This window comes from Cryptococcus neoformans, chromosome 11, assembly GCF_000149245.1.
Source record: "Cryptococcus neoformans var. grubii H99 chromosome 11, complete sequence".
Taxonomy (NCBI): Eukaryota; Fungi; Basidiomycota; class Tremellomycetes; order Tremellales; family Cryptococcaceae; genus Cryptococcus; species Cryptococcus neoformans.
Window position 1 is genome coordinate 27,033 of NC_026755.1, and position 24,167 is coordinate 51,199.

The window sequence follows — 24,167 nt, forward strand, 5'->3', positions numbered from 1 at the left end:
CTCCCATTTGGCGGGGGTAATGTAAAGGACACAGTTATTTATTATTCCGGGCAAGAATGATTGTAAATTGTTAAATACCCCATTTTGAACCTATCTGAAAGTCGAAGATGAATATGCATGAAAAGAATCTAAGAGCGATACCGTAGATAGATGGCGTAAGATGTCGCTGAGATATCATTATCGTACAACAAATAAACTTCCACCTTTCTGCCCTGCCTCCTTGCTTCGTCTGATTGTGCAATGCGTTTGGTACAATGAAGATTTTGTATCTCCTTGTATATTGTGCGTTATGTGTCGTTTCGTCATTTCGAGTTTTCTGTCTATATTATTCCCCTTCCCTTCCGCAACACCAATCACACTTTATTGCTTCTCTCACTTTGACCTCATCCGCCCTACGACGTCCTCCAGTAATAATCTCATGTATACTTTGTTTACCTACACCAGTTCATTATCCATCAGCGATTACATTTTTTTCCCTTTTCGACAACAGTCTCCTGGGAGTGATGCAGAATGAAAGGGGAAGGGGAAAAGGAGAAGAGAAAGACTCACAGTGATCTGCGTTCCATCGTAAAGCTTGCCATGGTTATATTGCGCAGGCAAAGCGTCCCATTCTTCTCTCGAAAGAGCCCTGTCATACCACTGTTTTCAGATAAATTAGAAAAAGATCATGATACCGGAGAGAGGATGAAGATGTGATTGGATGGAAAGGGAGCAAAGCGTGGGCGTTGTGGAGGCAATGAAAAAGTGTTCGGTGGGGAGTTAGCAATCATGAGGGTTTTTACAGTAGTTCGGAGGGGTTTATGGAGGATGAGGATAGAGGAAAACAAATTAACATTAGTATGTGAATTGATATATATGAGAAGGAGGAAATGAGAGGCGAAAGACGGAAAAGAATTACGTACGACGGGGATATACTCGTGTAACAACGCGTCCGCCACGATTTGGTTTTCGGGTAAGAAGCTCTCGTTCGGAAATAGCTGATTTACCCTCTCCACGTCAGTACTTCCTCTTCTTTTTCTTTTTTCTTTGTCTCCCATCTCCCAAGATTGTTCGGACTGGAACGTACCTCGATGACGATTCCGCCTTCTGGCATCCATACTTGATGCGTCAACATCTCACCATGTACGGATAGTATGATCTAACGAAAGAGGAAGGTCATCACAAGTTAGCCATTTGTTCGTTGATAAAGAACAGACGGATGAGATGGGCTTACATCCGCATCAATCATCTCTTTTATTTGCCGCTTCTTGTCCTCATTCCCTTCATCCTGCCTTCCGTCGTGCGATTCAGATTTACCAACCCAAAGATGAACGACATCTATTATACCCTTCCCCTCCATCTCCCCCAACATGCCCTCCAGCTCCAACGCTGATTGTTCGCTCAATTTTCGATTCGCTGTAGATGATTGGTCGAGTATGTATATTAATTTCGGGGTTGTCCTTTTGATTCTTCTTGTTTTTGTCTTCGATTTTGCCCTTGTGGTAGACAAGGACGAGGAGGAAGGGGAAGGAAATGAGAGCATTCCACCTGGTACATCCCTCTCCCCCATCTCTAACCCAAAACCAAGACCCTCTAAAAACCTTCGCCTAGCTTCCATCCACCAAAAAACCGGTTTCGGCATCACAAACACCGAGGCCGCCATCTTGTTCAATGCGAAGGAGAGCGGATTGTGCCGGTGGGATGCCCAATGGTCTGTTATTATTGCTTTCCATTACATTAGCTGTGGTCATTTCACAAGAAACAGCAATTGAGGATGAAGGGTGGAGAATGGAAATGAAGAACGCATACCTCGTTCCATGAAGACCCATCCCTTGTGTTCGTTTTCAGGGTTGCTCAACATGTCCCAATCTTCCGGTTCAATCACTCCCGCAATCCTTTGTTTCTCGCCTTCACCTCCCTCGCCTCTGGCTCGCTCACCCCCGCAGCCACCCCAAATAGCACTCAAAACCATCTCGCCCCACCCTGCTTCATCCCTCCACCCTTCCGCGCCTTTCCATGGTATCACCACTCTCTCTGGTAGTGCGGGTATGGTTATGCCTCTGGTTGTTATTGTTGGAATATGCATCTGTGTCCGTATCGGCACAGAGTTAGAGCGGGGGAGGCCAGATGAGGGCAGAGGGACAGAGGCAAGAGAAGCGAGAGCACCGAGGAGTGTTTCGGATACGAGGTGGTAGTAAGAAGAGAGGTAATGCCATTCATCGACTCTGGCCCCATCGTTGATGAATACTGTTTTCCCAAACCTCAATTAGCGGCTATACAACACAAAGCTGGATAAAGCTAGACAAGACCGGACGGAACAGGACGAGGGAGAGAAGGATTGTAACCTCAATCTCAGAGTTATGAATCGGCTGCGGATTGAGGGTTTAGACAAGACATTTGAGACTTACTACTGGTGCCTTCAAGGATGTAAGCGCCCCTCGCAGAGAGGAGCAAATCATTAGAAGGATGGGTAAATACCTCCCAGCGCGTTTGACCGCTTACTGCTCGGCTTTTGGAGGGGAGTTTGGAACGGTCGGGGGCGAATAGGTCTGCAGATGGGTGGAGAGTCAGCGATATATCGTACTCTCGGGGAAAAAAGAAAGAATGTAACGCACATATTGTACCATTATGAACCCATACATTTTGTAATACTTGAAAACCCGGTAATCCGCCTAGATGTATGGACTGGTTGATCTCTGGATCGGGAGATAAAGGTCCCTGCGATGGGTGGGAGAGTAGTGGAAAAAGGTTTGGGGTGGTGATCTAGATATCATTTCATTTATTGTGGTTTGGGGATACAGTCGAGCGAAGAATGGGTTTCCAAATTGTCAAAGAAAAGGTAAATCACAAAGTCAGCAAGATAAGGTCTAATACTGAAAGATACGACTTGCAGATACATAGTCGTCGGATGCGTATAGTATAGCTGTAAATATGAATGTGGCCAAGATGAAAACTAAGGTGAACTACGTGAGCGATGAGAAAGTAATGGGCAAACAAGTGCTCACAGAAAACCAATAGCCGACCCGAGAGCTTGTGGCGTAAAGTTGCCGGCGGCTTCTCTGATTCCATGAGAATACTCGAGTGGCGTTCAAGTGGTTTCCAAGGAAAGTAGTAGTGTATGATGTACGGATGTACACGGTTTAAATATAGCAGAGCGAGAGCTAAAGTATAGCGGGAATTATGAAAATGCATGTTTGTATGCGCCGGCTGGGGGTATAGGGTCCTCCAATCCACTAACGTTTCGCTGCAACCCAAATCCCGCAGCAGGGGCAGTGGTCGTCATTCCTACCGCATTTATGCTGTGGTGGACTCTTGCTAATACATCGTCATATACCTGTATCCCACTCCCCCCCCCTGCATACATACACGCACACTCTCACTTCTATATGCACGCCAGTAACACAGCTTAGTCGTACATTCCAACATTTACCTACGTCACCACCTATAGTATTACGTAATACATGCCCTTGATAACAATTTTGGATTTCCTACTATTTCAAACTCACTAATTATGTTTATTCTCTTTATCCCTTCTCCCGACATTTACTAATCAAATCAAATCAAATCAAAATAGATAAAACGGAAAAACATCAATAGGAAATTTGAAATGAGTCACTAATTTACTAATCGAAATTAACACTACTCGACGCTTCACTCACCTGCAAACTTCCCGTAATAATACTCGCGTTGTAAATCTTAAGGTTGTCAAAACAAACTTCTACGAAATCCAAATGGAGACAGGCCAGCTTCTCCTCAAGATGCCCACAACATCAAGCATCTGGGCAGCATACAACCTCAACAGGTATTTCGTCGGCGTCGCTCTTCTCCTTGGTGTCGTTTTCGTGCGTCAATAATTCTTTCCTCCAATCAGGTGATTTGTCTGCTGAGTGGTGTCCTGCTCGCACGGTCTATATAGTTGTGGACAGCATCAAATTTTATCACTGCTGGCTTGGAAACGGGGGATGATGCGTGGAACAAACCCTTTTTGTACGTCTGTCCTTGCCACAGAAAAAGCGCCCTGTTGGAAACCACAAGGAAGATATACTAATAGACGCGTGTTTCCGTTTACTTAGAATAACGTACTTTAACACAGCATCATTCACTGTCTACCTGTTGCCTACGCTTTGGAGACGGCGTAAAGGCGCTCGGCATCATGCTGTGGGGCAGAACCATGTCCGACCGGATGATACTGAGCATGCCGCTTCACCGTCGGGCGGATACCTCCCTATCCCTTTCGCTCCTCACGAAGAACATCTCTCACACCCATCACACCGAAAAGACTCGGAACACACAGAACGAATCGATGGTGTCACACTCCATCACCTTCCTCCCCTCACCGTTCGCGAAACAGCAAAGATCGCAGCATGGTGGAGTATCGTCTGGTTCATCGCCAACTGGGCTGTGAATGCGAGTTTAGCGTGGACGAGTGTGGCTAGTGTGACGATTTTGAGCAGTACCAGTGGTGAGTTTCATTCTCTTTTTCTTACATTCCCTTACGGGTGTGAATGGGAGTATGAAGGCTCATCCGATGGACAAAAAAAAATAGGTTTCTTCACCCTCGCGCTAGGAAGAATATGTCGTGTGGAAAGTCTGACATCAACCAAGTTGATCGCTGTCATCGCTAGGTACGTTGCTACTCCTCCCTTGATCCCCGTTTCCCCTCTTCTGCTATCTTCTCTTCTATCCCCCCGAGTCCGTGTTAGAGCAACAACACTAACGGCCCTTCCCCTTTTCCCCTATAGCTTCCTCGGCGTGCTTCTCGTAACCCACTCCGACTCCCTCCCCTCTACTTCTCCCCCTTCCCCCTCCGGCCCCTCATCCCTCTCCTCGGCATCCTCCCACCCGATATTCGGCGATGCTTTAGCTTTGACATCAGCCGCCTTTTACGCGGTGTACGTCATCCTTTTAAAAGTAAGGGTGGTGGATGAGGAGAGGGCGGATATGCAGTTGATGCTTGGGTAAGTCCTTTCCCCCTTGCCACCGGCCCATACGTTCACTCGCTTCCCTCGTCGCTAAACCCCACTTTCCCACAGTTTCGCAGGCCTCTTCAACACCATCTTCCTCATCCCCATCTTCCCTCTCCTTCACTACACAGGCCTTGAACCCTTCTCTCTCCCGCCTACCTCTTCTGCGTGGTTCATCTGCCTCACCAACTTTTGCATCACCCTCTCTTCAGATTATTTGTATGTGCTGGCGATGCTCAAGACGACACCGACCTTGGTCACCGTCGGACTATCGTTGACGATACCTCTGGCGATGTTGGGCGAGTTTTTCGGGCTTGGTTTGGGCTCCGGCGGGGAAGGAGGGATGAAAGGGGTGACGCTGTGGAGTGTAGCCGGAGCGGGGATGGTTTGCGTGGGATTTGGGATGCTGGGATGGCAAGAGTATTTGAAGAATAAACAAGGGAGTGAGGCGGTGGTGGTTGAGCGTGATGGGGAATACGGGAGTGACAGTGATGTGGACGAGTAGGAAGTTCCTGGGGTGTCACGAGGGGGCAAGGGAGGGAGCGGTCGATCTAGTCGAGTTCGCGGGTCATTTTCCCATTTCCCCATATTTGATTTTGATTTTTGGTTTTTTTTTTTTCTATCGTTTATTTATCAAGGTGTTTGTTCATGTTGTCCCGGTCTTGTCTTCATAGACAAATAGAAGAAATAGAAACTTTTCAACCGGTTTCTTTTGTACAAGTAGTGTCGCAACTTATAAATTCATATCATTAGTTGACGGGGGCAGAAAGGCGCTACATGATTACAGTTCAGAGTATGAAGGATAAACTACTAACCCGAAATAATAATAAACGTTTTAAGAAAACAAAATCAAAACAATGTAAGTATCTTTGTAAGTAAAGAATACGCAAATAATGTAAAAATAAAAACTGCCCGCCTCAGGTTCAAAACACATCATCATCCTCCCCTTCCAACCCACCATCCTCCCCGTCCAACCCTTCTCTCCAGCCTCCCAAACCATCTATTCCTAATCCTAACCCTCCGCCACTTGCGCTTCCATTACCTACTAATCCAGTAGCGCCATGAACCATACTCGAACGAGGCTTAAAACTCTTTCTCGGCGCTCTTCTCACCTCTCCCTCTCCCCCATTAAGCTGCCCCCCACCGCCACCGAGACCAAGACCGAGGGGGTTGATAACCCGTTTCGGCGCCGGCGCGAGCGCTTTCACACCTGTCGTCGGCAGACCAGGTAGACCCGTATGCGTATGCGTATAGGTATGGGATGGGATGGCTGATGAATGTGAGACTGAACGTTGTGCTTGGTTATGTGGATAAAGATCTCGATGTCGTGGTGTCGGACTCCCACCTGCTGCCCCCCCAACCGATGCTCCACCTCGGGCCACTCCACTCCGAGAAGACACACTCCTCCCCACTCCTCTTCCCATCCCCGGCCCCGTTCCGGCGGTACCCAACCCCAACGCAACACCAGCCCCAACTTTTGCCCGCTTATTCCCCACTGTCGGGGTCGGTCCCGGTCCCGGTCCCGCACCTGAAGACGACGACGCTGAAGCCAAAGCACCGATCGGTCTTTTACCCAACCTCGTGGCAGTGCCGGTGCCCACTGATGCGCCTATACCCGTACTTGTAGAGCTCAGCGCGGTAGATGATTTCGAGTACAAATTGAATGTCCCGCTCCCGCCCCCAGTCCCTCCACCACTAGCCGCCGCCGCTGCCGCTCGGGTGGACCGGATAGTGGAGGACGCGTGGGATGGGGTGGCGCGGATGGTTTTGGAGGGTGCGAGTGTACGCGAGGAGCCACTGGCGCCAGGCTGAAGAGGCGGGAGTCCTTGTTTGGCGCGCTGATTGTTTGCAAGTTAGCACCTAAATGAGCATATAAGGGGGAGGAGACGTTTACCTTTTTCGCCTCCTTGACCAACTCCTTTTCCTCCATCGCATCATGTATCCGATCGACCACCCGCCGTCCGGAAACCATAAACGGTCTCCCATTTTCTTCCTCCCACGTCGGCAGCAATGAAAGAAGATCCATCTCAATCTTGGGCTTCAACACATTCACCCGTTTCCGCAATTTCTCTTCCCTCAGCATGGCGCCTCCCCTCCTCGAAAACCGATTCGGATCCCTTTCGTTCCGCTCCAACTCTTCTTCATCCTCCACCAGCCTGAACCATTCCCTCACTTTGGGCAAGATATTCTTCTTGCTTTCCACTTCTTCTTCCAGCCGCTCGACCTGTTTTTCGTGCAGGTGTAAGAGGTCTTCGGTGTATTCTTCGTCGTGCATCTCGGGGAAGGAGGCTGATTGGGAGCGGGGGGACATGAGGAGGGATGTTTGGAGGGCGACGATGGTGGAGCGGGTGGAGAGGATGAAGGATGAGAGGGAAGCGCGGCGGAGTTCGAGAAGACGTTCGTATTCTGCTTCATACTGCAGTTGTATCAGTATATATATATATAAATAAAAACAACTTACAGCCTTGATGGTGGCTTCACCACTCCCCCTATTCATCTCTACAAAACAATCCATCGTCTCCTGCTCTACGCCCAATTTCGTCCATAACGGCTCCACCATATTATACAACTCTTGTATCCTCGCTTCATGTTCCTCTTTTTTACTTGTCCAAAGCTCCATCGTCTCCTCTACCCACTCTATCAGCGGTATTTCCGGCTCCGTCTCTTTCATCCCTTCCAAATTTTCTATTACTGGCCATTCCTCATTGCCATCGTCCATAGGAGGGAGCGGGTTGAGGGTGATGATGGTATGCAGAAGACGTTCGTACGAAGCGTAAAGACCCGGTTGTTCTTCTTCCGAGTAGGGCGGTAAGAGGTGGGGAGGGAAATTGTGTGGGGAAGAGGTGGGGATCGGGGGGAGAGCGAGTTCCGAATGGAGCCATGTGAGGGTGAAGAGTGATTGGCAAAGCGTGCGGCGGCGGGCATTCTGCATGTAACAGCTACGTTAGTAACAGCAATAAAAATATAAAAATAAAACGCACCCGTTCTGCCAAGGCCAGTTTCACAGCTTCATCGATTTCTTCCACCACACTCTCCCTTACGTCGTACCACTGTCCTTCTCCTTTATCATGTCCATGCGCTTGTGTCGGGCCTTGACTGTGCCCGTGGCCGAGGGCGATAGCCTGGGCGATGGTCTGTGTTGAACTTGAACTCCGCTTTCCATCTGCGTGGGCCATTCCCATCCCATTCGATAGCTGGCCCTGCGGCTGCGTGGGTGCTTGCGACGGGCCGGCAGAATGCGCTCTCGCTCCGCGGGAACGCGAACTGGAAGCGATAACCTCGAGCGGTTTCGACGGCTGCCACGGCGGACCGAGAAGGGTTGATAATCTATCCAGTGTGGATTGCTGTTGCTTTATATGCGATAATCTTTCGTCGTATACCTTTTTTCCCCTTTTTTATCAGCTTTGCCCAAACGGCAGGAGAAAAGGCACACACCTGTTTCAGTTCCACTGCCTGCTCGTTTAAGCGTTCGAGCTGCCTCGGCAAGGTTTCCTCCTCGTCCGCGTCGTTGCGCCTCTCCCTCCTGTCGCCTACCGCCCTCGCAAGGGTGGCGAGATCGCTCGTGGCGGCTGCGATATCATCTTTCAGCTGGTCGACTTGTGCTTCGCGCTCGCGGACGATGCTTGTGATGACGGCCTTGATGGCGGCCTCGATCCTGTGGAGGTCGTGCTGGAGGGCTGCGGCGGGGAGGGCGAGCTGGGCGTGGAGGTGGCGCAGGCGGGGCGTCTGCTCGTCGAGGTATGCGGACATGGCGGTGACGGTCCACAAAGCGTGCGATTGTTTGTGCGGAAAAAGGTAAACACGGTGGACGCGTGTGTTACGTAAGTGGTGATGGTGGGGCAGGTTATCATCGCATCTGTAGTTGGCCTCTGTCACTTTCTCTACTCCCCCCCGCACTCCCCTCCCCCCCTCCCCCCCCGATGGCACCGCAACAGCGCAAGCCCGCCGAGATGGCGGAGGAGAAGAAAAAGGCGCTCCACCAGTACAACGACGACCACGGCCACTTTTCCCTCGTCCGGTGAGTCTCTGTCCGTCTCCCCCCCCCCCCCCCGCTCACTAACTAACTAAGTCCCCCCCAGCAACTTCCGCCTCGCAGATCTAATCACGATCATGAACGGCGTGTGCGGCACGCTCTCCATCCTCTCCTCCGCCCGCTACCTCCTCCTCTCCGCCAACCTCCCCGGCCCCCCCGCCCCCGCCGCCCTCCGCACCCTCTACTTTGCCCACCTCCTCCCCATCCTCGGCTTCGGCTTCGACGCCCTCGACGGCAAGGTCGCGCGCTGGATGGGCGGCGGCTCCATGCTCGGCCAGGAGATGGACTCGCTCGCAGACCTCGTCTCCTTTGGCGTCGCCCCCGCCGTCCTCGCATTCACCCTCGGCCTCCGCACCCCGCTCGACCTCGTCGCCCTCCTCCTCTTCGTCTCCTGCGGCCTCGCCCGCCTCGCCAGATTCAACGCCACCGTCGCCCTCATCCCCTCCGACCCCTCCGGCAAGTCAAAGTACTTTGAGGGCCTGCCCATCCCCTCCAGTCTCGCCTTGACCAGCGTCATGGCCTGGTGGGTCAAGCAGGGGTGGTACGCCCATGGCTCGGGCCGTGGCTTGGGAGGGCGCGGAGTGGGAAATGACGTGCCGTTTGGAATGGTCACGCTTTGGGGGGAAAAGGGCGGATGCGGAGAAGTCCATGTCGTCAGTGCGCTCTTTGCCCTTTGGGGCGCCATGATGGTCAGCAAGACCTTGCGGGTGGGTCCGTCTTCTCTTTCATAGCGTAAAACTAATACCATGCCATAGATCCCAAAGCTGTAACTTTCGGAGACTTTTTAAATACGGAAAGATGAATACGCTGTGCGCTTGTGGAATTTGCTGTACATTTACTTTCACCAACCACCCATATCCCTTTCAAGTTCCCAAGTATCTTACCAAGTATCTGTTCAACCGGGTCTATCCATTACAAGTACGAGCCATGAGTACGAGCCATGAATACGAGTACACGCATGCAATGTTCGTTTATGACTGAAACAAGTACGAGGTTAATAGGAGGAATTGCATAAACGTATTAATCCTATTCTACCATGCCAGAAGAGACCGCTCTTGCAGGGCTTGTACGTAGCCCAGGCCTCCCTCCAATAGCCAACTCTCAGGATCGAGCCGTGCCACATTCCTCATCATCGATGGGGGTGACCTCTTTTAGTAATTGTTCGGCAGCTGTCAGTTGTTTAATTAACCCACAAAGTCTTGGCATCGTATTTTTGTAGCTGCCCACGGATGGACAGGATGCGGATACATTTTTACCCTGCACTCTTTGCCTCTCGCAATCATCCCCACATTAATGCTCCCAAAGCCCATCGACATCGGTATCAGCATCGGACACACATCCATGCCTGAAGAGATACCTTGGGCTGGAGCAAAGAGGAATTATCTTGTCGGATCTGTATGTTACACCAGTGTCCCACTGACTTATCCCTGCCAGATAATAGTCAGATTCCTCAGCGCTTGAGGAAAGTTACGCTGGTGAAGTGGAAGCTTTTGGCCATACAGCTGAATTCGTATGGCTCTGCAACCGATGACTGTTGGAAGCTCCATCAATACGACATGGTGAATGGAGCATCTGTCAGTTTCCAGCTGGTGGTGGATGGATGAATAGGCCTTTTGCGTCTAATAGCCTGGACTAAGCAGGGTTTATACTCGGGAGCGATTACCTACACCCTGCATCGCCAATGCGAACCCATTCCGCATACATCCCGTCATCCTTCACCTGGCCGATCATCCCTCGCCTGGCCGATCATCCCTCGCCTGGCCGATCATCCCTCGCCTGGCCGAGGCATTGCAGAATAGATTGGCGCAGTCAGTGAATACCGATAGATTGCGCTCATATACAAACTGAGGTGGAGGTTTGTTTGGACAAGAGTCTCGGTTGATAAAAAGGTTTAGGTGAAAAGACAGGAAATAGATGCTGGCCGTGGATTGAGTAGAATGGAAAGGGGAAGAAATCTGTAATAGGGGAAATATACCGTGGAGTGCCGTTGCTGACGACTGGGCACATCTCTGTTGGGACCACAAAGGGAAAAAGTTTAACGGACAGAACGAGCCGTGTTCGCGAGAAGAAAGATTAGCGATCGCAGCTGTCACAACATAGCATTATGACTTACGAGGGCGACAAAAGGTCGCTCGGATAGGCGATAAAAGATAAGGGAGGTGAATACCAAAGAAAGATAACGGGACACGAGAAAGCGTAACCCCAGGATCCCGAAGGAAAAGAGTGACGTTTAGGATTCCCACTGTGCGATCGTAAGAAATCGATGGAGCGAATGGTGGCACGAATAATCGAGTATTGAATAAAGGGATCAGAGCTGGCTAGAGGTGTCGCCAAAGAACCGGGAAACGCTCTGTTGAGTCTGGGGAAAGGCGGAGGGAAATAAAGGACACAAGGGGAAAGTGTTGAACGAAAGAGAATGTCGGAGGAAAAAGTAAAAGTATCAGGAAGAAAGAAGGAAGGGTAAACCCGGTCAGGGATGGAAAAAGAGACTGAAGATTGTCAGCATGAATACTTAGCCCACCCAATCCAGTCCATGTATTCAACTAAACGTACCAAGGCAACTTTTCCCACGACCATTCTCAGCCTGCAATGGGATGAATTCTCACGACTTGAGCATATAGGTATATCTCGGGTGACGGCAGAATTGCTGCCAGGGCCGCATGGCAGAAGAAAGTGACGAGCCACGACCGAAAAGGCAGACAAACGAAAGAAAGGGATGCAATAAAACCTTCTGTACACACTGTTTTAGCTTGATGCAGAGGGTTTTAGATTGACGCGCGACATACTAGAACCGTATTTCACTAATCCGACAACGGAAAACACCGCCGCGAGAGAGAAACGCAGGGGGGACCCTCACGTCCATGGCCGGGCCCCATTCCCATTCTCTCCCCAGGATCAGCCACCCCTGGCTCCTTGCGTACCGCGTCAGTATGTCAGCGGCAACATCGCCAAAGACATCCCTCCAACAGAACAAAGACCAAGCAAACGCCACACCGGCGACCGACCCTGCCACGCTACCGTTGTTACATATCATGTCAGCCGCGCCCTCTTTCCTTTTCCCTTTGAATATGTATAAAAGCATAGACTGACATTGATAGCGGCTTGGAGTTTAAGAGGAGAGCGGGGAACGACAATGCCAAGGAAGCCACTGCCAGCAGGAGGTCGGTAACCACTTCAAACCGAAATAACCACTTCAAACCGAAAAAACAAAAGTGAGCAAACAACCCATATTTACTTTTATTGGTCGTTACTACCCACGGAGGACTCTATCCAGTGCTTGTATGCATTTATCTACTATAAAGGGTAAGCCTTTTATATCTTTCTCAGCTCCACAAGCAGACTCATCTTTCTCACACTTTCCCTGTGCCTTCCGCTCGGACCTCTCTCGTCCCTAACGCCTTTTCGCACGGTCCCTCCTACTCTTCCCCCCGCCTTCTCCCGCCTCCCCCACTCTCCTCGGCCCCCCAAAACTACTTTTCCGTCTTCCTCTCGTCCTCCTCTCTGTCTTCCTTCTACCCACGTTTTTTGGTATCCTCACAGGAGCGTAGCACTAATTTTTTAACCGTTCCTTCCTCACGAGATCGATCGACATTTGCATTAGCTTAAAAGACTCGTTGGCTTAGCTTAAAGGACTAGTTAGCTTAACTTAAAGGAGTGTCGTGCACTGACCTCTTTGTTGGCTGGACGAACGTATCGGCGGACAAGTAAAGTGGAGGCCAAGAGTGGAGGCAAGGAACGCTCGCGCCTTGCCGATTACGTATTGACTGGGTGCGTGAACGGCAGGGGAATAGTACTAGTAGGGCTCAGACATCGCACTGGACTCCGAGCTTTGAGAAGCTATTAGAAATGACTACGAGTAGTTAGAATGATGTCTTATTGACGAGGAAAGTTTTTTTAGAATCCACTTATTAGAGAACTAGCCGTTAGGGGACAAGACAGGGGGAATGATTTGATCGGATTCGCCGAGATTGCGCGAATTGCTTAGAGCCCTAATAAGTAACAATGCATGTCGTGTCCCAGCCGCGCGCCCTCCCGAACCTATTCATCCGCTTGGACGGACGAACAAGCCCACATCCCTACTCTACACTTTCACTCTAAAACCCCTCTAGCCTGATGTGTCTATTGGAATTCGGGTAAACAAAACTCTCCTGGTCCGTAAGGCTAGAATTAAAAGTTAGCTACTTGGCACATTGGGGAGAAAGGAAAAGAAAAGGTGCTCACCTTTGTAGTCAAAGTCGTTAACCCCGCAGAGTTCTCTGATGTCTGCCTCCCAGACTGAGGACCCGGCTTTGGCTTTTCCCCACGCGCAAGCGCATCCAAAATCTTTACCGTCGTTTCCGGGGTCAAATCCTCATAATAGTCATCTCCAATCTGCATCATTGGCGCATTACTGCACGCTCCCAAACACTCAACTTCGACAAAAGTGAATTTCCCGTCCTTTGTTGTCTGGCCGGGGTGGACGCCGAGGTGGGACTCGATGGTTTCGAGAATCTTGGTGGAACCGCAGCCGCCGAGTTGGCAAGGGGTGGTAGTGCACAGTTGGACAAAGTTGGGGGCGACGGGTTCGCGGTTGTACATTGTGTAGAATGTAGCGACCTATGAGGGTGTGCGATTTAGTTCTTATCCCTCGCCGCATCCACTAGACTTGAGATGATTCACGGCGAATTGGACTCACCTCGTAAACTCTCATCTTGGGCATATCCAACAACTTGGCAACAGCGTTCATGACGCTAATACTGGTCCATCCCTGGTTCTGTCTCTGACCCAAATCAAGAATGGGCAAAGCGGCAGCCTTCTTGTACTGTGGTGGGTAGCGAGCAATGATTTCATGCGCGCGTTTGAGGTTTTCGGGGGTGAATTCGAATGGAATTGAAGGGTTGTTGTAATCTGTGTCGCGGTGCTAGATGTACGAATAAAAAGGCCATCGTTAGCAAACATTTTCGCCAGGCAGTAAATAAAGGGGACATACGACGAAGAGCGAGTCTGAAAGACGGGAGGTGGAAGAGACGAAAGTACGTCTGGTAGGCCTTGCGAGGGTGTTCCTTGCGGACTGGATGGCTGAACGTGCGAAAGACATGGCTGGCGGATATGGGTGGGAAGTGCAAGAAGAGATGTAGACAACGTCGAATCGGGCAGAGGTGGATTGGCTGAGAGTCCGCGGGGGAGTGATATTCTGGCTCGCTGGTTGGTGGTTTATTTTAACCCGCGAGTTTACGCCATTTTATCCAACAAATATGGTGACGTCGGCAGTTTATTTCACCGTCATTTCTCTATTCTCCATAGCCATATACGTACTTTATGTATGTGAACCATAACAGCAATCATCGATACATATAAAGCATGCCCCGCCTACACAGGACGCTCCCGCTCATAACAGCATCAGGCATAGCGCTCACGCTCTACGCCACCCACACACAGCTCCACCCTCTCAAGCTCGATTCGGTATTCCCCGCAACGAAGAAAGTCAAGCACGCAACCACCATTTTCCCGCCCTACACACCGATCGGCTGGGGATCAAACAGGAACCTCACACTTATCCCTCCTCAAGCAGACCAGGACAAGGAGAACACACAGGAGGTCCCGGTACTGGTAAAGCGACCCGCGCCGTTATTACATCTCGGAGGGACACCTTTACGGGATTTGGTGATTGCAGAGAATTATGCCGCGGCATTGGATGCGAATGGAGATTGTTGGTTATGGGGAAAAGGGTATGACCCGACGGGCAGGGTTGGAAAGGGACTGGTAGGCAAGGTACGTCTTACTTCTGATTATACAAAAAAGCTGAGGGCAAACTAAACAAAGAGCAAACATAGGATCTGAAAACGTTGGTGCCCGGCCAGTCCAAGGTATTCGCCCTCAGCCGATCTGGCAAGCTATACGTCTTCTCACCCGATTCTTCTCTTCACTCGGCTTCCTCTCCCGCTTCCACATCGGGCAACTCTAACTGGCTATCATACTTTACCTCCTCACGCACCCAAGATATCCCGCACGTCGAACTAGAAGCCAGTGGAGGTCTGTCCTGGGGCGAGAAATGGAAGCAAGTAGCTGTAGGCAGCCATCACTTGTTGGCGCTTACCACCAAAGGCAGACTATTTTCCATGCCACTTTCTGAAAAGGGAAATGATTTCCGCCAACTCGGAACGAGAGAGGAACTCGTCTCTAGCGAACCCGTCCTTGCCCCTTCCTCTGCCCCTTCTTCCTCTTCCCGGCCATCAAAAGATATCACCTACCGAACCCACCTCGATCCCATCCCATCTCTCTCTACCATCCCCATCACTCACGTCGCTACAGCCTCCCACACCTCGTACGCCATCACATCTACTTCTCGCCTCCTCTCCTGGGGCGCCAACTCGCTAGGTCAAACAGGTCTTGGCGGGTCCAACACCACCCCGCTCGTCCCTGTGCCTATCGAGATCGTCCTGAGCAAGGCTTATCCCGCTGGCGCACCCATAAACGTCGAATGTGTGGACGTAAAAGCAGGAGGTGACACCGCGTTTTTCACGGTGAAGCGAAGCCATCCGGGGAGAAGAGGAGAGTGGTTCGATCTCTTGGCTTGTGGGAGTGGCTTGATGGGAGCATTGGGCACGGGGTCGTACAGCTCCGCCCAAGGTGTCCCGGGAAAAGTCAAGGTCATTAGCGGGTTACAGGAGTACAGTGAGAAGGAAAAGACGTTCAAGCCGCTGAGTATATATCGGTTAAGCGTGTCGCCTTCTGCGGGTGCGAGTGCGGGTGCGGCAGCAGGTGAGGGGGAAGGAGAGGGAGGGATAGGAGGGACGCATGCGTTCGCGGTGCTAGATACGCTGAGAGGTGGCGAAGGGAAAGAATATGGGCGGGATGTGTTTGCGTGGGGTGCGAATGGTCCGTCCAGTTCCGTCTCCTTGACATAACACACACTAACCGAGATCTTCGTTTATCTCTTTTTCTTTTAGTGGAATATCAACTGGGCATGGGTAAACGTACATCCATCCCTATTCCTACGTACATCCCAGCCTTGGGCGGTAAACCTGATCGAAGCGGGGGCTGGAGCGGGAACGAGCTGGATGCAGCTAGTGTCGATGCCGTGAGTTTTCATTTTCTTCTGCTTCCGCCCCCCCAACCCCAAAGCGCCATAACAAGGCTCGCTAACCATGAGACTTCACCCCAAACAGAACCGACTCCAACTCCACACCTCCCCCTCCATTCCAGCCTACTCCCCAACTGGCCAACTATTGAGACGAAGAGTCAAGTGTGAGGAGACGATCGTAGCTGGGTGTGGGTGTAGTGTTGTTTATTGGAAGATTGTGGAGTAGCGGAAGTGTTAAGCATTGAGTGAAACGAGTAAGGCTTGATGCGAGAGAACAACGGGAGCGTGGCGTGAGGGGTGAGGAATGGAGGATGGTATATCAGCATTATTATACTTCTCATTACATACATGTATATATAAACATGAATCATTTGCCTGTTCGCCGGTCCTTCTTCGTCCAACTTGAACCATCAATCATTCCATCAGACTTCTAATGGTATGGAGGTTCCAGAAGCTGGGGATATGTGGAAGGGATTGTCATCATAGTCAAGGAAGCCATCAGGGACTCAAAATTCTCGTATCTCATCACTAAAATGTATCACATATCATAGAGCTCATTACGTTTCGTGGTTAATACAGGACGCTCGTGAGCTGTATTGTACTGCTATTAAATTGGTATAAACATCATTTCCATCTTCCCAGACGCGAACCACACAACAAGGTATCAAAGCGGGCAACGAAAGACTACAAGGAGTGTTATGACGCATCCCATCTCGCGAAGATGCTCGTCCCATAACCCATACTCTCCACTTCTCTCATGGCGTTACTCAGATCCTGATGAAAATGACTTGGACCAACCTTTAATTGAATTATTAACACGCCTCCACATTATACAGATGAATATATATTGGGAGTTATAATTGAACTCACAATATCTGTGATACCCGCAATACCAAACGCCTTCACCTGCCCCGGTCTTAAATGTGCGAAATGCACGCCTACGCCTCGCTCATGGTACGCTTTCGTGAGTTCATATAGGATTTGCGTGGCTCTATACGGTACAGATCAAAGATCAGTTGACCGCTTAGAGAGGTATTTGACGGACCCGAACAGCGAAAGGCAGGAAGAGAAGGAAACGGAAAACTACTTACGATGCGTCAATCTGCTCGACATCACCCATGTGCAAAATGAGTGCTTTGGCAGATTCCCTCCTTGGTTCGTCACTTGGATGGCTCTTATCCATTCCATATAATTCCAGCTAAAAATTTCCATTGTCATTAGCTTTGATCTAGACTTCTGCTCCTGTGCAGTAAACTTCGACATCCGTTGTAAGAGGAAGGGGGAGGGGATGACGCCTAAATACAAAACGACTCACCCTCCTTAACCGCTCTTTCAACTGCCCCGTATTCGCAAAACTCAGATTCTCTCTGATCCTTACCACCAATACCCCCGGAATCTCCTCCTGTGCTGATTCATCCTCATCGATAGGTACCCATTCGTTTGTTCCCGGTACGCGACCGATGATTTTGATACGCGGTTGCGAGGTGGACTGGATAACGAGAATGAGGGAGAAGACCACTGATGCTACGAGACCGAGCTATGGATGGTTGTCAGCGGGAACAGGAAAAGGAGAAGGACAAAAGAGGACGTACCTCGATGGAGAAACACAATGTGAGGAAAAATGTCCCCACCATCTGCAAGAAATCCGTCCAAGCTCCCATTCTCCAGAAATATAAAATTTCGTGCGGCGCCTCATTTAAAACTAGCACGCGCCCCTCGTCAGTGCGACTCCGTTTATATATCCATTACAAAAGGACTTACTCGCGTAGACGACCACAGTGACAATTGCTGCTAAAACCGCCTATAAAAACATACACACCCACATAGTCAGTGAGAGAAGGCCAGGATGTTCTGCTTAGGCGCGGAAAAGAAAATTGGACGCACCTTGGGGAGATAGTAGAGATAAGGCAAAAGGAAGAAGATGGAAAAAATCATGCAGATACTGGTAATTATACTTGCCATCTGGGTACGACTGCCAATTTGGCCGTTCAGACGAGATCCTGAATATACACGATTGTATCAGCCGGGCGGCCTTAGCGGAGAGGTGCGAGGCACTGAGAGACTGACGGGTAATGGAACCGAAAACGGGAATTGCTCCTGTTCCTACGATAGACGAGCCGACGAGATTTGAAGCGCCTGAATGGGGATACATCAGTCAAAATTGCACATATCTCAGTTGAAAGACGACCCACCCAAGGCGACCAACTCCCTATTCGGCGACACGTCGTACCCGTACTTTGCTGCATTCTCTCTAGCTGCAACGATAGAGTCTACGACACCCACCACCGCACTGACGAATGCTGTTGGAAGCTGCAGAGGCACATGCCCGTTTGAGCGATAACTTGGATTGACAGGGATAAATGATTACTTACGGTAAAGTTGAAGTATTTCATTGTCTTTTTGTATATAGGCCATCCGAAAGGAAGGCTCGATCCCCCCTTGATTTTGCCCAATACTTCCACTCCCTTTTCATCCCACTCCAGTACGTTTGTTAGAACTGTCCAAAGGCTTATCAGCAAGTGCCCCATTCACACAACACAACAAGACTTGAACGCACTCGTAGTCCCAACAACGAGGATCAAAATCTCCGGCACATATCTCACCCACTTCCCTCCAGGCGTTTGCGCAACTTTCTGCTTGATTACTCTAACAACGATGAGGAAGCCCAAACTAATGAAACTCAAAAGTGCAGTAGGTACGTTCATGGAGTGTATGTTGTTAATTGTGAAGAAAAGTTTGGATAGAGGACGTGTTGGGGGTTCTTGAGAGGGGTCGGTAGGTTGGGCGAGGAGGGCAGCGAGGCCGAGCATAGGGACGAGTTGTTCGATGAAGATAATCTGCAGGGCTCATATGTCAGTGACTATGATGGCGGTGGATTGTAAAGGATGCTTACGACAGCGACGGCGGTGATAAACCCACGGAGTAAAGCCCGTGATAAAACGACGTCAAGGAAACCAAGACGTAGAAGGCCGAGAACACTGGTAATAACGCCGATCTACAAGGACTGGTCAATATTCTTGCGCGTAAGAAATGGATTTTGGACAGACTTGGAGGGTAGTGATGAGAGCGATAGCAGCTGCTTCAGCTTCTGGGTGCGCAGGTCTACCGTGAGGGTCTCCATACACCGCTTCTTGGATCATCTGGCCGATCAAAAGAGAAAGAGCCGCCTCTGGGCCAATCGATAGTTGCCTGATAGGTCCTGAATCAGGAAAAGACTAAATGTAAAAATTGATTAACAGAGACGTACCGGCATGTTCCAAGGGCACCATATATGAGGGCTGGGATTGCTGTTGACCAGAGACCAGCGACGGGGGTTAACCGTGCAAGACCGCTAGCGTATGACATTGCCTTTTTACCTGTGAATCAGCTTTTGCTACCTTATCGAAGGATGTTTTACTTACTTGTGGTATCAATAAGCATGCTACAGATACACCAGCAACAAAGTCACCAGAAAATCTACAATGTCACGTATCAGCGCATTTCCAAATACAAAGTGTAAACTCACAAAGACCAACTGTATTTTGGTAACCAATCCGTCACCGGTACGTAATATTTTGATCTCTGCTTGATCTTTTTTGCATAAGCCATCGTTATGCTTGCCCTCTTCTGCGGCAATCTGGCATCTCCTCCCTCTTCACTCTCGCTCAATATTGTTGACGCATTGTTCAGCTTGACCACCCGGTTCTGAGCCTCTGCTTCTGCTACCTGATCAAGACTTGCTGTAAAATTCCGTCTTGGTGTCCTGCCTTCATGATTGGACGATTCCGTCAAGAGTGGTGTTGATTCATTTGCAGTCATGTTGAGACTGGTGCCAGACATGGTCGTTTTGCCGAACAGCATATCGGACAAGTTGCGTACGATCCTCGAGTTTGTGCTGGTGTTTGGATTGTGGCTTGTCGATGGTAGTGTGTCAGAGTTGGAAGTAGAAGTGGTGAAAGTCAGATGGTCATCCCGTATGGAAGATGGGCTGGCCATTCTGGATATACAGTTAAAGATTATAAGGCGAGAAAAAGAGATAACTTGGCATCTTGTTTTCCCTAGAAACGATGTCGTCGTCGTCGCAAAAGACCGGCTGTTATCTATGCGGACAACACCGCTAATCGCTAAAACTAATCAAAAGCCACACTTAAAGCCACACTTAAATGAGGCATTAAATGCATAATCCATGCATGAAGTGGAACAGTGCATATAGCCTATACAATAGGAGATCATAGATGGAACGTCAAGTGTGGGGAATGATAGGTCAGGCAAAAAATGGCAAGGAAGGAAACAGCTGATAACGAAGTTCTTGAGCATTTTCGGCCAGCTACCGTCATCGTGGCATCGGCTATCTGCGACGGATGGTGAATACTCACTCTCAAATCCATCCTTATACTTCCAACAGCTCCCGAACCTCCCTTTGCCTTCCAACAAACAAAAAGACCTCCTTTTTTAGGCTTTTATTGGAGGAGGTTGGATAGAATCCGGTTTATTACGCCACGTGTTATTACGATTTCGCGAGCGATGATAGGTGTTCAATACACGATACAAACATGCATGAAAGAGAAAAAATGATCGAGATGAGGATGATATGATACGATGTAATGATAATAAGTATATTAACGCCAGGGAGGAAAAGAAGAAATGAGTAGGTATCAGAAAACCAGATAACCAAAGAAAGGGAAGAAAAGGAGAACCAACCAAATCCATCTTCAAAAACCTATATGCACGACGGTATGCACAGCGAATACACGGCCGGAGATTGTCCATTGCTTATCACCTTCGTGCCCGTACATATACGTTTGTGCTTCTCTTCGTGCTATGTTCGAGTCTGTCTTCCAGATCCAGACCCTGTCAAAGATGAAGAATCCCCTATATCGCCCTCTTCCTCCTCCTCCTCCTCCTCTTCGACATCTTCCCCCCTTGGCTCCCCCGCCTCCACCCCGAACAGATGAGGCAGCGATGGCACCTCCTCAGGCTGTTCCACAATCCTCGAAGTTCTGACCAATTGCGCATGACTCCTCCGTCCTCTAAGCGCTTGATCTCTGCTCGCAGCATTTATACTTGCGTATAGTCGGTGGCTGCTCGAGCTACTTCCAGATTGGGACGGCGCTTGGGATTGATGAGATTGGTGGGATTGAAGGGATGAAGAGTGAGAAAATGATGAGCCAAAACGGGAAGTATGGATGGATGCTGCTTCGGAAGAGTAAGAGGGAGCGAGGGACGCCTGAGTTGCCGAGACGATATTTCGAAACTGTCGGCGGATTGTATGGCATCAGCTTATGGTCCGGTTTGGATTGAGAAAAGACTTGGACTTACGACATATGCGGGTTTTGGAGGTTCGCCGAACTCCCCAATGCTCCTACTTACCACCCCTCCTCTCAAGCTTGCTTCATCAATAATTGGCTGACCAGGGTACTCTTCCTCTCCCTCGCCCTCGACACCCGCTTTCGATCTCGATCCAGTACTCGACTGGGGAGTCACTGCAAAAAGCTTCTTCATAGGCTGTATAGCACTACTGGTGGCGACACTGTTGGACATCGTCCGACACCCAACAGGTGAGGGCGAAGCTGGCAATTTGAAGGGGACCGGGTCGGGTGAAGCACAGGAAACTTTAGTGATAGGGAAGCGATGAGAATTGGTAGAAAACGGTGAACGATGGGATTGAGAAGTGGTACAGAGGTCACTAGAAGCGATCGTAGGTGTTGAGGGGTGCGAGCCGAAAGCAGAGACAGAGGCGTGCTTGTATTCGCAGGCATCACGATGAAGAGGTGATCCAGGAGGGGGAGTGACATCGCGGTATGGTGCAGAGTTGGCCGAATAAAAGCTACCCGAACTGGTGCCTCGACTATCACTTGGCGGTATACCTTCTCGGCCCTCATTACTTGACGTCGCCTGGTCCTTGTATGGGCCAAAACCCGGCGGAATCGGGAACTTCATCCTCTCTTTTGAAATGTGAGGTCGTAATGCAGTACGATAACCAAATTCGGCAACATCCATATCCCTCTCAGACAAATGTCTACTTCCAGGTGTTTCCGGTACCGAAACACTGAAAGTCATCGACGGACAGCCCTCGTGCCCAGGCGCAGCAACTTCTTCCCGGACCGAAGGTTGAGTATTTACCCATTTCGACGCAATAGTGGACGGTCGACTAAGAGATCTTGAAGAGGGAGAAGCTCCGCCTCGAGAACCATGAGAGCTGTGCGTCTGCAAGGGTACTTTATAAAACAGCTGGTCATCATCCAGTACTCTCTCGTACTTTTGGCCATTACCACCGGAGTCAATATCGGCCGTCCTTCCATCCTTATTCCGGCCAATACCGACAGCACCGGCAGCAGCCAATGCTACAGTTTTGCCCGCACCAAGACCCTTTTCCAAGATATTTCCACTCGTACGTCTGCTAGCACCAGATTCTCCAGAACTGTTGGAGGTTTGACTAGCCCAGCCTAGCCCTATGCTCAGACGTTGAAGAAGGGATTGGTTTTGCTGGACCAGCTCCTTAATCTCAGCGTCGTTTTCCACGCCGGCTGATACACTTGACGATTTGCGATGGTGCTGTGCTACAAAGTCTGGCAACAGGGCGGATTTCTCATTGGGCGAACAAAGGCCGGGAATTGCGGCCACGGGGGAAGGACTGCGCCTCTTACGGGGTGCAGTTGGCACTGGTGCCCACAATTTGCGTTTGAAAAGCCATGAAAAGAAGCCTTTTTCAGGATCAGAGCGTTTACGGTAATAGATACACAGGAGGAAGAGGAAGACGAGAAGTGCGGTTCCCACTGGTATGAAAATGGCGAGAAGGGGAGCCAGTATGTTATGTTGAATATTCGGAAGGCTCAAAGAAGTAGAGGGAGAGCTAGAAGGGGCAGTAGATTGAGCATCTGAAATGGTTGGCTGTGATGTAGACGTCGGCGTAGACAATGTACTTCCAGACGGACCAACTGACGAAGTAGACGGTACAAAGGATGTGGAGGACAAGATGGAGCCGGGTGAAGACCGTAAGCGAGTCTGGTCACTGGAAGCTCGAGAATCTGGAGTTGATGAAGACACAACGTTTGTGATTTGAGTAACTTGCTCCCCCGAAATAGACTCTGACAATGACATTGCCGCTGATGGTGAAATACCGGAGGTCGAACGTGTTGACCCACCATAGATCCAGCCAGACACGAGAGGTATGGAAGGTCCGTAATCTGCAAGGATAATCCAACACCTTGAAGTCAGCCTCTTGTGCTGGCAGACTGTCTTTTAAAACTTACAAGTTAACGGTAAATCAGCTACACTTCCAGTTGTTATCGATACTCCATCGATAGTCGTGACGTACTGAAACGAAATATTAGAATTGCCACTCAACGCATGCAGGATTACGAGAACTTACGGTCACATAGGTCATCCAATATGGAAGTACCTGCCCATTCGGAGCAGTCATCCTCCTCTCCTTTAACTCTTGCTCCAGGGTCCCAGTATTTTCTTCAGTTCCATTTCCGGTTGCTGTTGTTGGTTGTTGAGAATCTTGAACTGGGGCCCTATCAAAGATACTGTGGAGCCGTTCTCGTATATGAGTGAGCATATCTGTTTGTTTCACTCAGGATGGCTGTTTCTTCAACCAAGATATGTTGAGATGGATAACGGATATGCCAAGAGCCATGAGATGTGAGGGATACGTATTATCATTCAACTTCGGAGAGTCCGGGAAAACGGAAAAGGAGGCACATCACTCAACAATGAGCACATTCTCTTCGGGCCATTATAACCATCAAATCATGAGTTTGTTGACGGCTGCAAACAGTCCTTTCCAGCGCCTACCACCTCGTCTCATAGACATAATTCCTGGTAGTACCATGGCGTATAAAGCGATGCTTGCTGTGACGGGTCGAGGCGAAGTGTAACATACATGTATGAGAAGAGCAGAGCAGTGACAGAGATTTCATCGTATCAGGACTCCGAGTCAGAGTCCGCTCGCTCAGTTCTTTGCGGCAATCGTCACTTTTCTTTTGTCGTCATGATCTTCTTCATCATCAACAACCATCTAAAGTACCGGGGGGCATGGCCGATGGTCGCTGAGCGAACGGAACTTCCTCGATCGTTTAGAAGATTCATCTGATACATAGCTGAATTTTCCCATGCCTGTAAGCTAAGGATGGATAATCCAATA

At 49.8% G+C, this 24,167-nt stretch overlaps 8 protein-coding genes and 2 non-coding genes; 4 read left to right on the plus strand and 6 right to left on the minus strand.

The window, feature by feature from the left end:
* Positions 1-83: 83 nt before the first annotated feature.
* On the minus strand, positions 84-3,145 carry CNAG_01466 (hypothetical protein). XM_012196940.1 has 10 exons: positions 2,985-3,145; positions 2,871-2,932; positions 2,595-2,742; positions 2,388-2,528; positions 1,789-2,226; positions 1,214-1,704; positions 1,067-1,138; positions 903-977; positions 550-639; positions 84-435 (listed from the first exon to the last, which is right to left on the minus strand). The coding sequence occupies exons 1-10, from the start codon at positions 3,046-3,048 to the stop codon at positions 373-375; spliced, it is 1,644 nt and encodes a 547-aa protein (XP_012052330.1). The 5' UTR covers positions 3,049-3,145; the 3' UTR covers positions 84-372.
* Positions 3,146-3,516: 371 nt separating this feature from the next.
* CNAG_01467 (solute carrier family 35, member F5) lies at positions 3,517-7,859 on the plus strand. XM_012196941.1 has 7 exons: positions 3,517-3,821; positions 3,896-3,966; positions 4,053-4,441; positions 4,526-4,604; positions 4,722-4,937; positions 5,013-5,802; positions 5,865-7,859. Exons 1-6 carry the CDS (start codon positions 3,711-3,713, stop codon positions 5,446-5,448), a joined length of 1,302 nt encoding a protein of 433 aa, XP_012052331.1. The 5' UTR covers positions 3,517-3,710; the 3' UTR covers positions 5,449-5,802; positions 5,865-7,859.
* On the minus strand, positions 5,665-8,698 carry CNAG_01468 (hypothetical protein). XM_012197153.1 has 5 exons: positions 8,379-8,698; positions 7,925-8,323; positions 7,405-7,869; positions 6,838-7,359; positions 5,665-6,781 (listed from the first exon to the last, which is right to left on the minus strand). The coding sequence occupies exons 1-5, from the start codon at positions 8,691-8,693 to the stop codon at positions 5,867-5,869; spliced, it is 2,616 nt and encodes an 871-aa protein (XP_012052543.1). The 5' UTR covers positions 8,694-8,698; the 3' UTR covers positions 5,665-5,866.
* Positions 8,699-8,843: 145 nt separating this feature from the next.
* Positions 8,844-9,961, plus strand: CNAG_01469 (CDP-diacylglycerol-serine O-phosphatidyltransferase). XM_012196942.1 has 3 exons: positions 8,844-8,961; positions 9,023-9,683; positions 9,732-9,961. The coding sequence occupies exons 1-3, from the start codon at positions 8,864-8,866 to the stop codon at positions 9,744-9,746; spliced, it is 774 nt and encodes a 257-aa protein (XP_012052332.1). The 5' UTR covers positions 8,844-8,863; the 3' UTR covers positions 9,747-9,961.
* A 3-nt stretch (positions 9,962-9,964) lies between these two features.
* Positions 9,965-11,995, minus strand: CNAG_12951. XR_001046260.1 has 4 exons: positions 11,530-11,995; positions 11,090-11,465; positions 10,644-10,985; positions 9,965-10,595 (listed from the first exon to the last, which is right to left on the minus strand). It is a non-coding gene; the product is annotated as a hypothetical RNA (non-coding RNA).
* A 960-nt stretch (positions 11,996-12,955) lies between these two features.
* Positions 12,956-14,151, minus strand: CNAG_01470 (NADH dehydrogenase (ubiquinone) flavoprotein 2). XM_012197154.1 has 4 exons: positions 13,946-14,151; positions 13,652-13,876; positions 13,198-13,572; positions 12,956-13,137 (listed from the first exon to the last, which is right to left on the minus strand). Exons 1-4 carry the CDS (start codon positions 14,051-14,053, stop codon positions 13,096-13,098), a joined length of 750 nt encoding a protein of 249 aa, XP_012052544.1. The 5' UTR covers positions 14,054-14,151; the 3' UTR covers positions 12,956-13,095.
* A 119-nt stretch (positions 14,152-14,270) lies between these two features.
* CNAG_01471 (hypothetical protein) lies at positions 14,271-16,422 on the plus strand. XM_012197155.1 has 4 exons: positions 14,271-14,727; positions 14,790-15,834; positions 15,906-16,036; positions 16,125-16,422. The coding sequence occupies exons 1-4, from the start codon at positions 14,317-14,319 to the stop codon at positions 16,263-16,265; spliced, it is 1,728 nt and encodes a 575-aa protein (XP_012052545.1). The 5' UTR covers positions 14,271-14,316; the 3' UTR covers positions 16,266-16,422.
* A 115-nt stretch (positions 16,423-16,537) lies between these two features.
* Positions 16,538-20,054, minus strand: CNAG_01472 (endoplasmic reticulum protein). XM_012196943.1 has 16 exons: positions 19,545-20,054; positions 19,441-19,495; positions 19,287-19,387; positions 19,087-19,228; positions 18,933-19,034; positions 18,597-18,876; positions 18,412-18,536; positions 18,232-18,349; positions 18,107-18,175; positions 17,924-18,039; positions 17,801-17,840; positions 17,632-17,741; positions 17,355-17,576; positions 17,131-17,237; positions 16,910-17,030; positions 16,538-16,837 (listed from the first exon to the last, which is right to left on the minus strand). Exons 1-16 carry the CDS (start codon positions 20,012-20,014, stop codon positions 16,736-16,738), a joined length of 2,280 nt encoding a protein of 759 aa, XP_012052333.1. The 5' UTR covers positions 20,015-20,054; the 3' UTR covers positions 16,538-16,735.
* A 160-nt stretch (positions 20,055-20,214) lies between these two features.
* CNAG_12952 lies at positions 20,215-20,598 on the plus strand. XR_001046261.1 has 1 exon: positions 20,215-20,598. It is a non-coding gene; the product is annotated as a hypothetical RNA (non-coding RNA).
* Positions 20,559-23,920, minus strand: CNAG_01473 (hypothetical protein). XM_012196944.1 has 4 exons: positions 23,391-23,920; positions 23,272-23,335; positions 21,338-23,205; positions 20,559-21,272 (listed from the first exon to the last, which is right to left on the minus strand). Exons 1-4 carry the CDS (start codon positions 23,580-23,582, stop codon positions 20,838-20,840), a joined length of 2,559 nt encoding a protein of 852 aa, XP_012052334.1. The 5' UTR covers positions 23,583-23,920; the 3' UTR covers positions 20,559-20,837.
* Positions 23,921-24,167: the final 247 nt, after the last annotated feature.

Coding starts and splice junctions, on each gene's coding strand:
- CNAG_01473 (XM_012196944.1), bottom strand. CDS start 23,582: ATGCTCACTCATATACGAGAACGGCTCCACAGTATCTTTGATAGGGCC. Junction 23,336..23,390: donor ATTGGATGACCTATGTGACC/GTAAGTTCTCGT, acceptor ATTTCGTTTCAG/TACGTCACGACTATCGATGG. Junction 21,273..21,337: donor CTCCAAAACCCGCATATGTC/GTAAGTCCAAGT, acceptor ATCCGCCGACAG/TTTCGAAATATCGTCTCGGC.
- CNAG_01472 (XM_012196943.1), bottom strand. CDS start 20,014: ATGGCCAGCCCATCTTCCATACGGGATGACCATCTGACTTTCACCACT. Junction 19,035..19,086: donor CTCTCATCACTACCCTCCAA/GTCTGTCCAAAA, acceptor CAGTCCTTGTAG/ATCGGCGTTATTACCAGTGT. Junction 17,577..17,631: donor CATTGTGTTTCTCCATCGAG/GTACGTCCTCTT, acceptor AACCATCCATAG/CTCGGTCTCGTAGCATCAGT.
- CNAG_01468 (XM_012197153.1), bottom strand. CDS start 8,693: ATGTCCGCATACCTCGACGAGCAGACGCCCCGCCTGCGCCACCTCCAC. Junction 7,360..7,404: donor GTGAAGCCACCATCAAGGCT/GTAAGTTGTTTT, acceptor ATACAACTGCAG/TATGAAGCAGAATACGAACG. Junction 6,782..6,837: donor TGGTCAAGGAGGCGAAAAAG/GTAAACGTCTCC, acceptor GCAAACAATCAG/CGCGCCAAACAAGGACTCCC.
- CNAG_01470 (XM_012197154.1), bottom strand. CDS start 14,053: ATGTCTTTCGCACGTTCAGCCATCCAGTCCGCAAGGAACACCCTCGCA. Junction 13,573..13,651: donor CCAAGATGAGAGTTTACGAG/GTGAGTCCAATT, acceptor ACACCCTCATAG/GTCGCTACATTCTACACAAT. Junction 13,138..13,197: donor TAACGACTTTGACTACAAAG/GTGAGCACCTTT, acceptor TTTTAATTCTAG/CCTTACGGACCAGGAGAGTT.
- CNAG_01471 (XM_012197155.1), top strand. CDS start 14,317: ATGCCCCGCCTACACAGGACGCTCCCGCTCATAACAGCATCAGGCATA. Junction 15,835..15,905: donor GTTTGCGTGGGGTGCGAATG/GTCCGTCCAGTT, acceptor TTTTTCTTTTAG/TGGAATATCAACTGGGCATG. Junction 16,037..16,124: donor ATGCAGCTAGTGTCGATGCC/GTGAGTTTTCAT, acceptor CACCCCAAACAG/AACCGACTCCAACTCCACAC.
- CNAG_01469 (XM_012196942.1), top strand. CDS start 8,864: ATGGCACCGCAACAGCGCAAGCCCGCCGAGATGGCGGAGGAGAAGAAA. Junction 8,962..9,022: donor GGCCACTTTTCCCTCGTCCG/GTGAGTCTCTGT, acceptor AGTCCCCCCCAG/CAACTTCCGCCTCGCAGATC.
- CNAG_01466 (XM_012196940.1), bottom strand. CDS start 3,048: ATGGAATCAGAGAAGCCGCCGGCAACTTTACGCCACAAGCTCTCGGGT. Junction 2,529..2,594: donor GGTTCATAATGGTACAATAT/GTGCGTTACATT, acceptor ACCCATCTGCAG/ACCTATTCGCCCCCGACCGT. Junction 2,227..2,387: donor CATCCTTGAAGGCACCAGTA/GTAAGTCTCAAA, acceptor TTGGGAAAACAG/TATTCATCAACGATGGGGCC.
- CNAG_01467 (XM_012196941.1), top strand. CDS start 3,711: ATGGAGACAGGCCAGCTTCTCCTCAAGATGCCCACAACATCAAGCATC. Junction 3,967..4,052: donor GCGTGGAACAAACCCTTTTT/GTACGTCTGTCC, acceptor CCGTTTACTTAG/AATAACGTACTTTAACACAG. Junction 4,938..5,012: donor GATATGCAGTTGATGCTTGG/GTAAGTCCTTTC, acceptor ACTTTCCCACAG/TTTCGCAGGCCTCTTCAACA.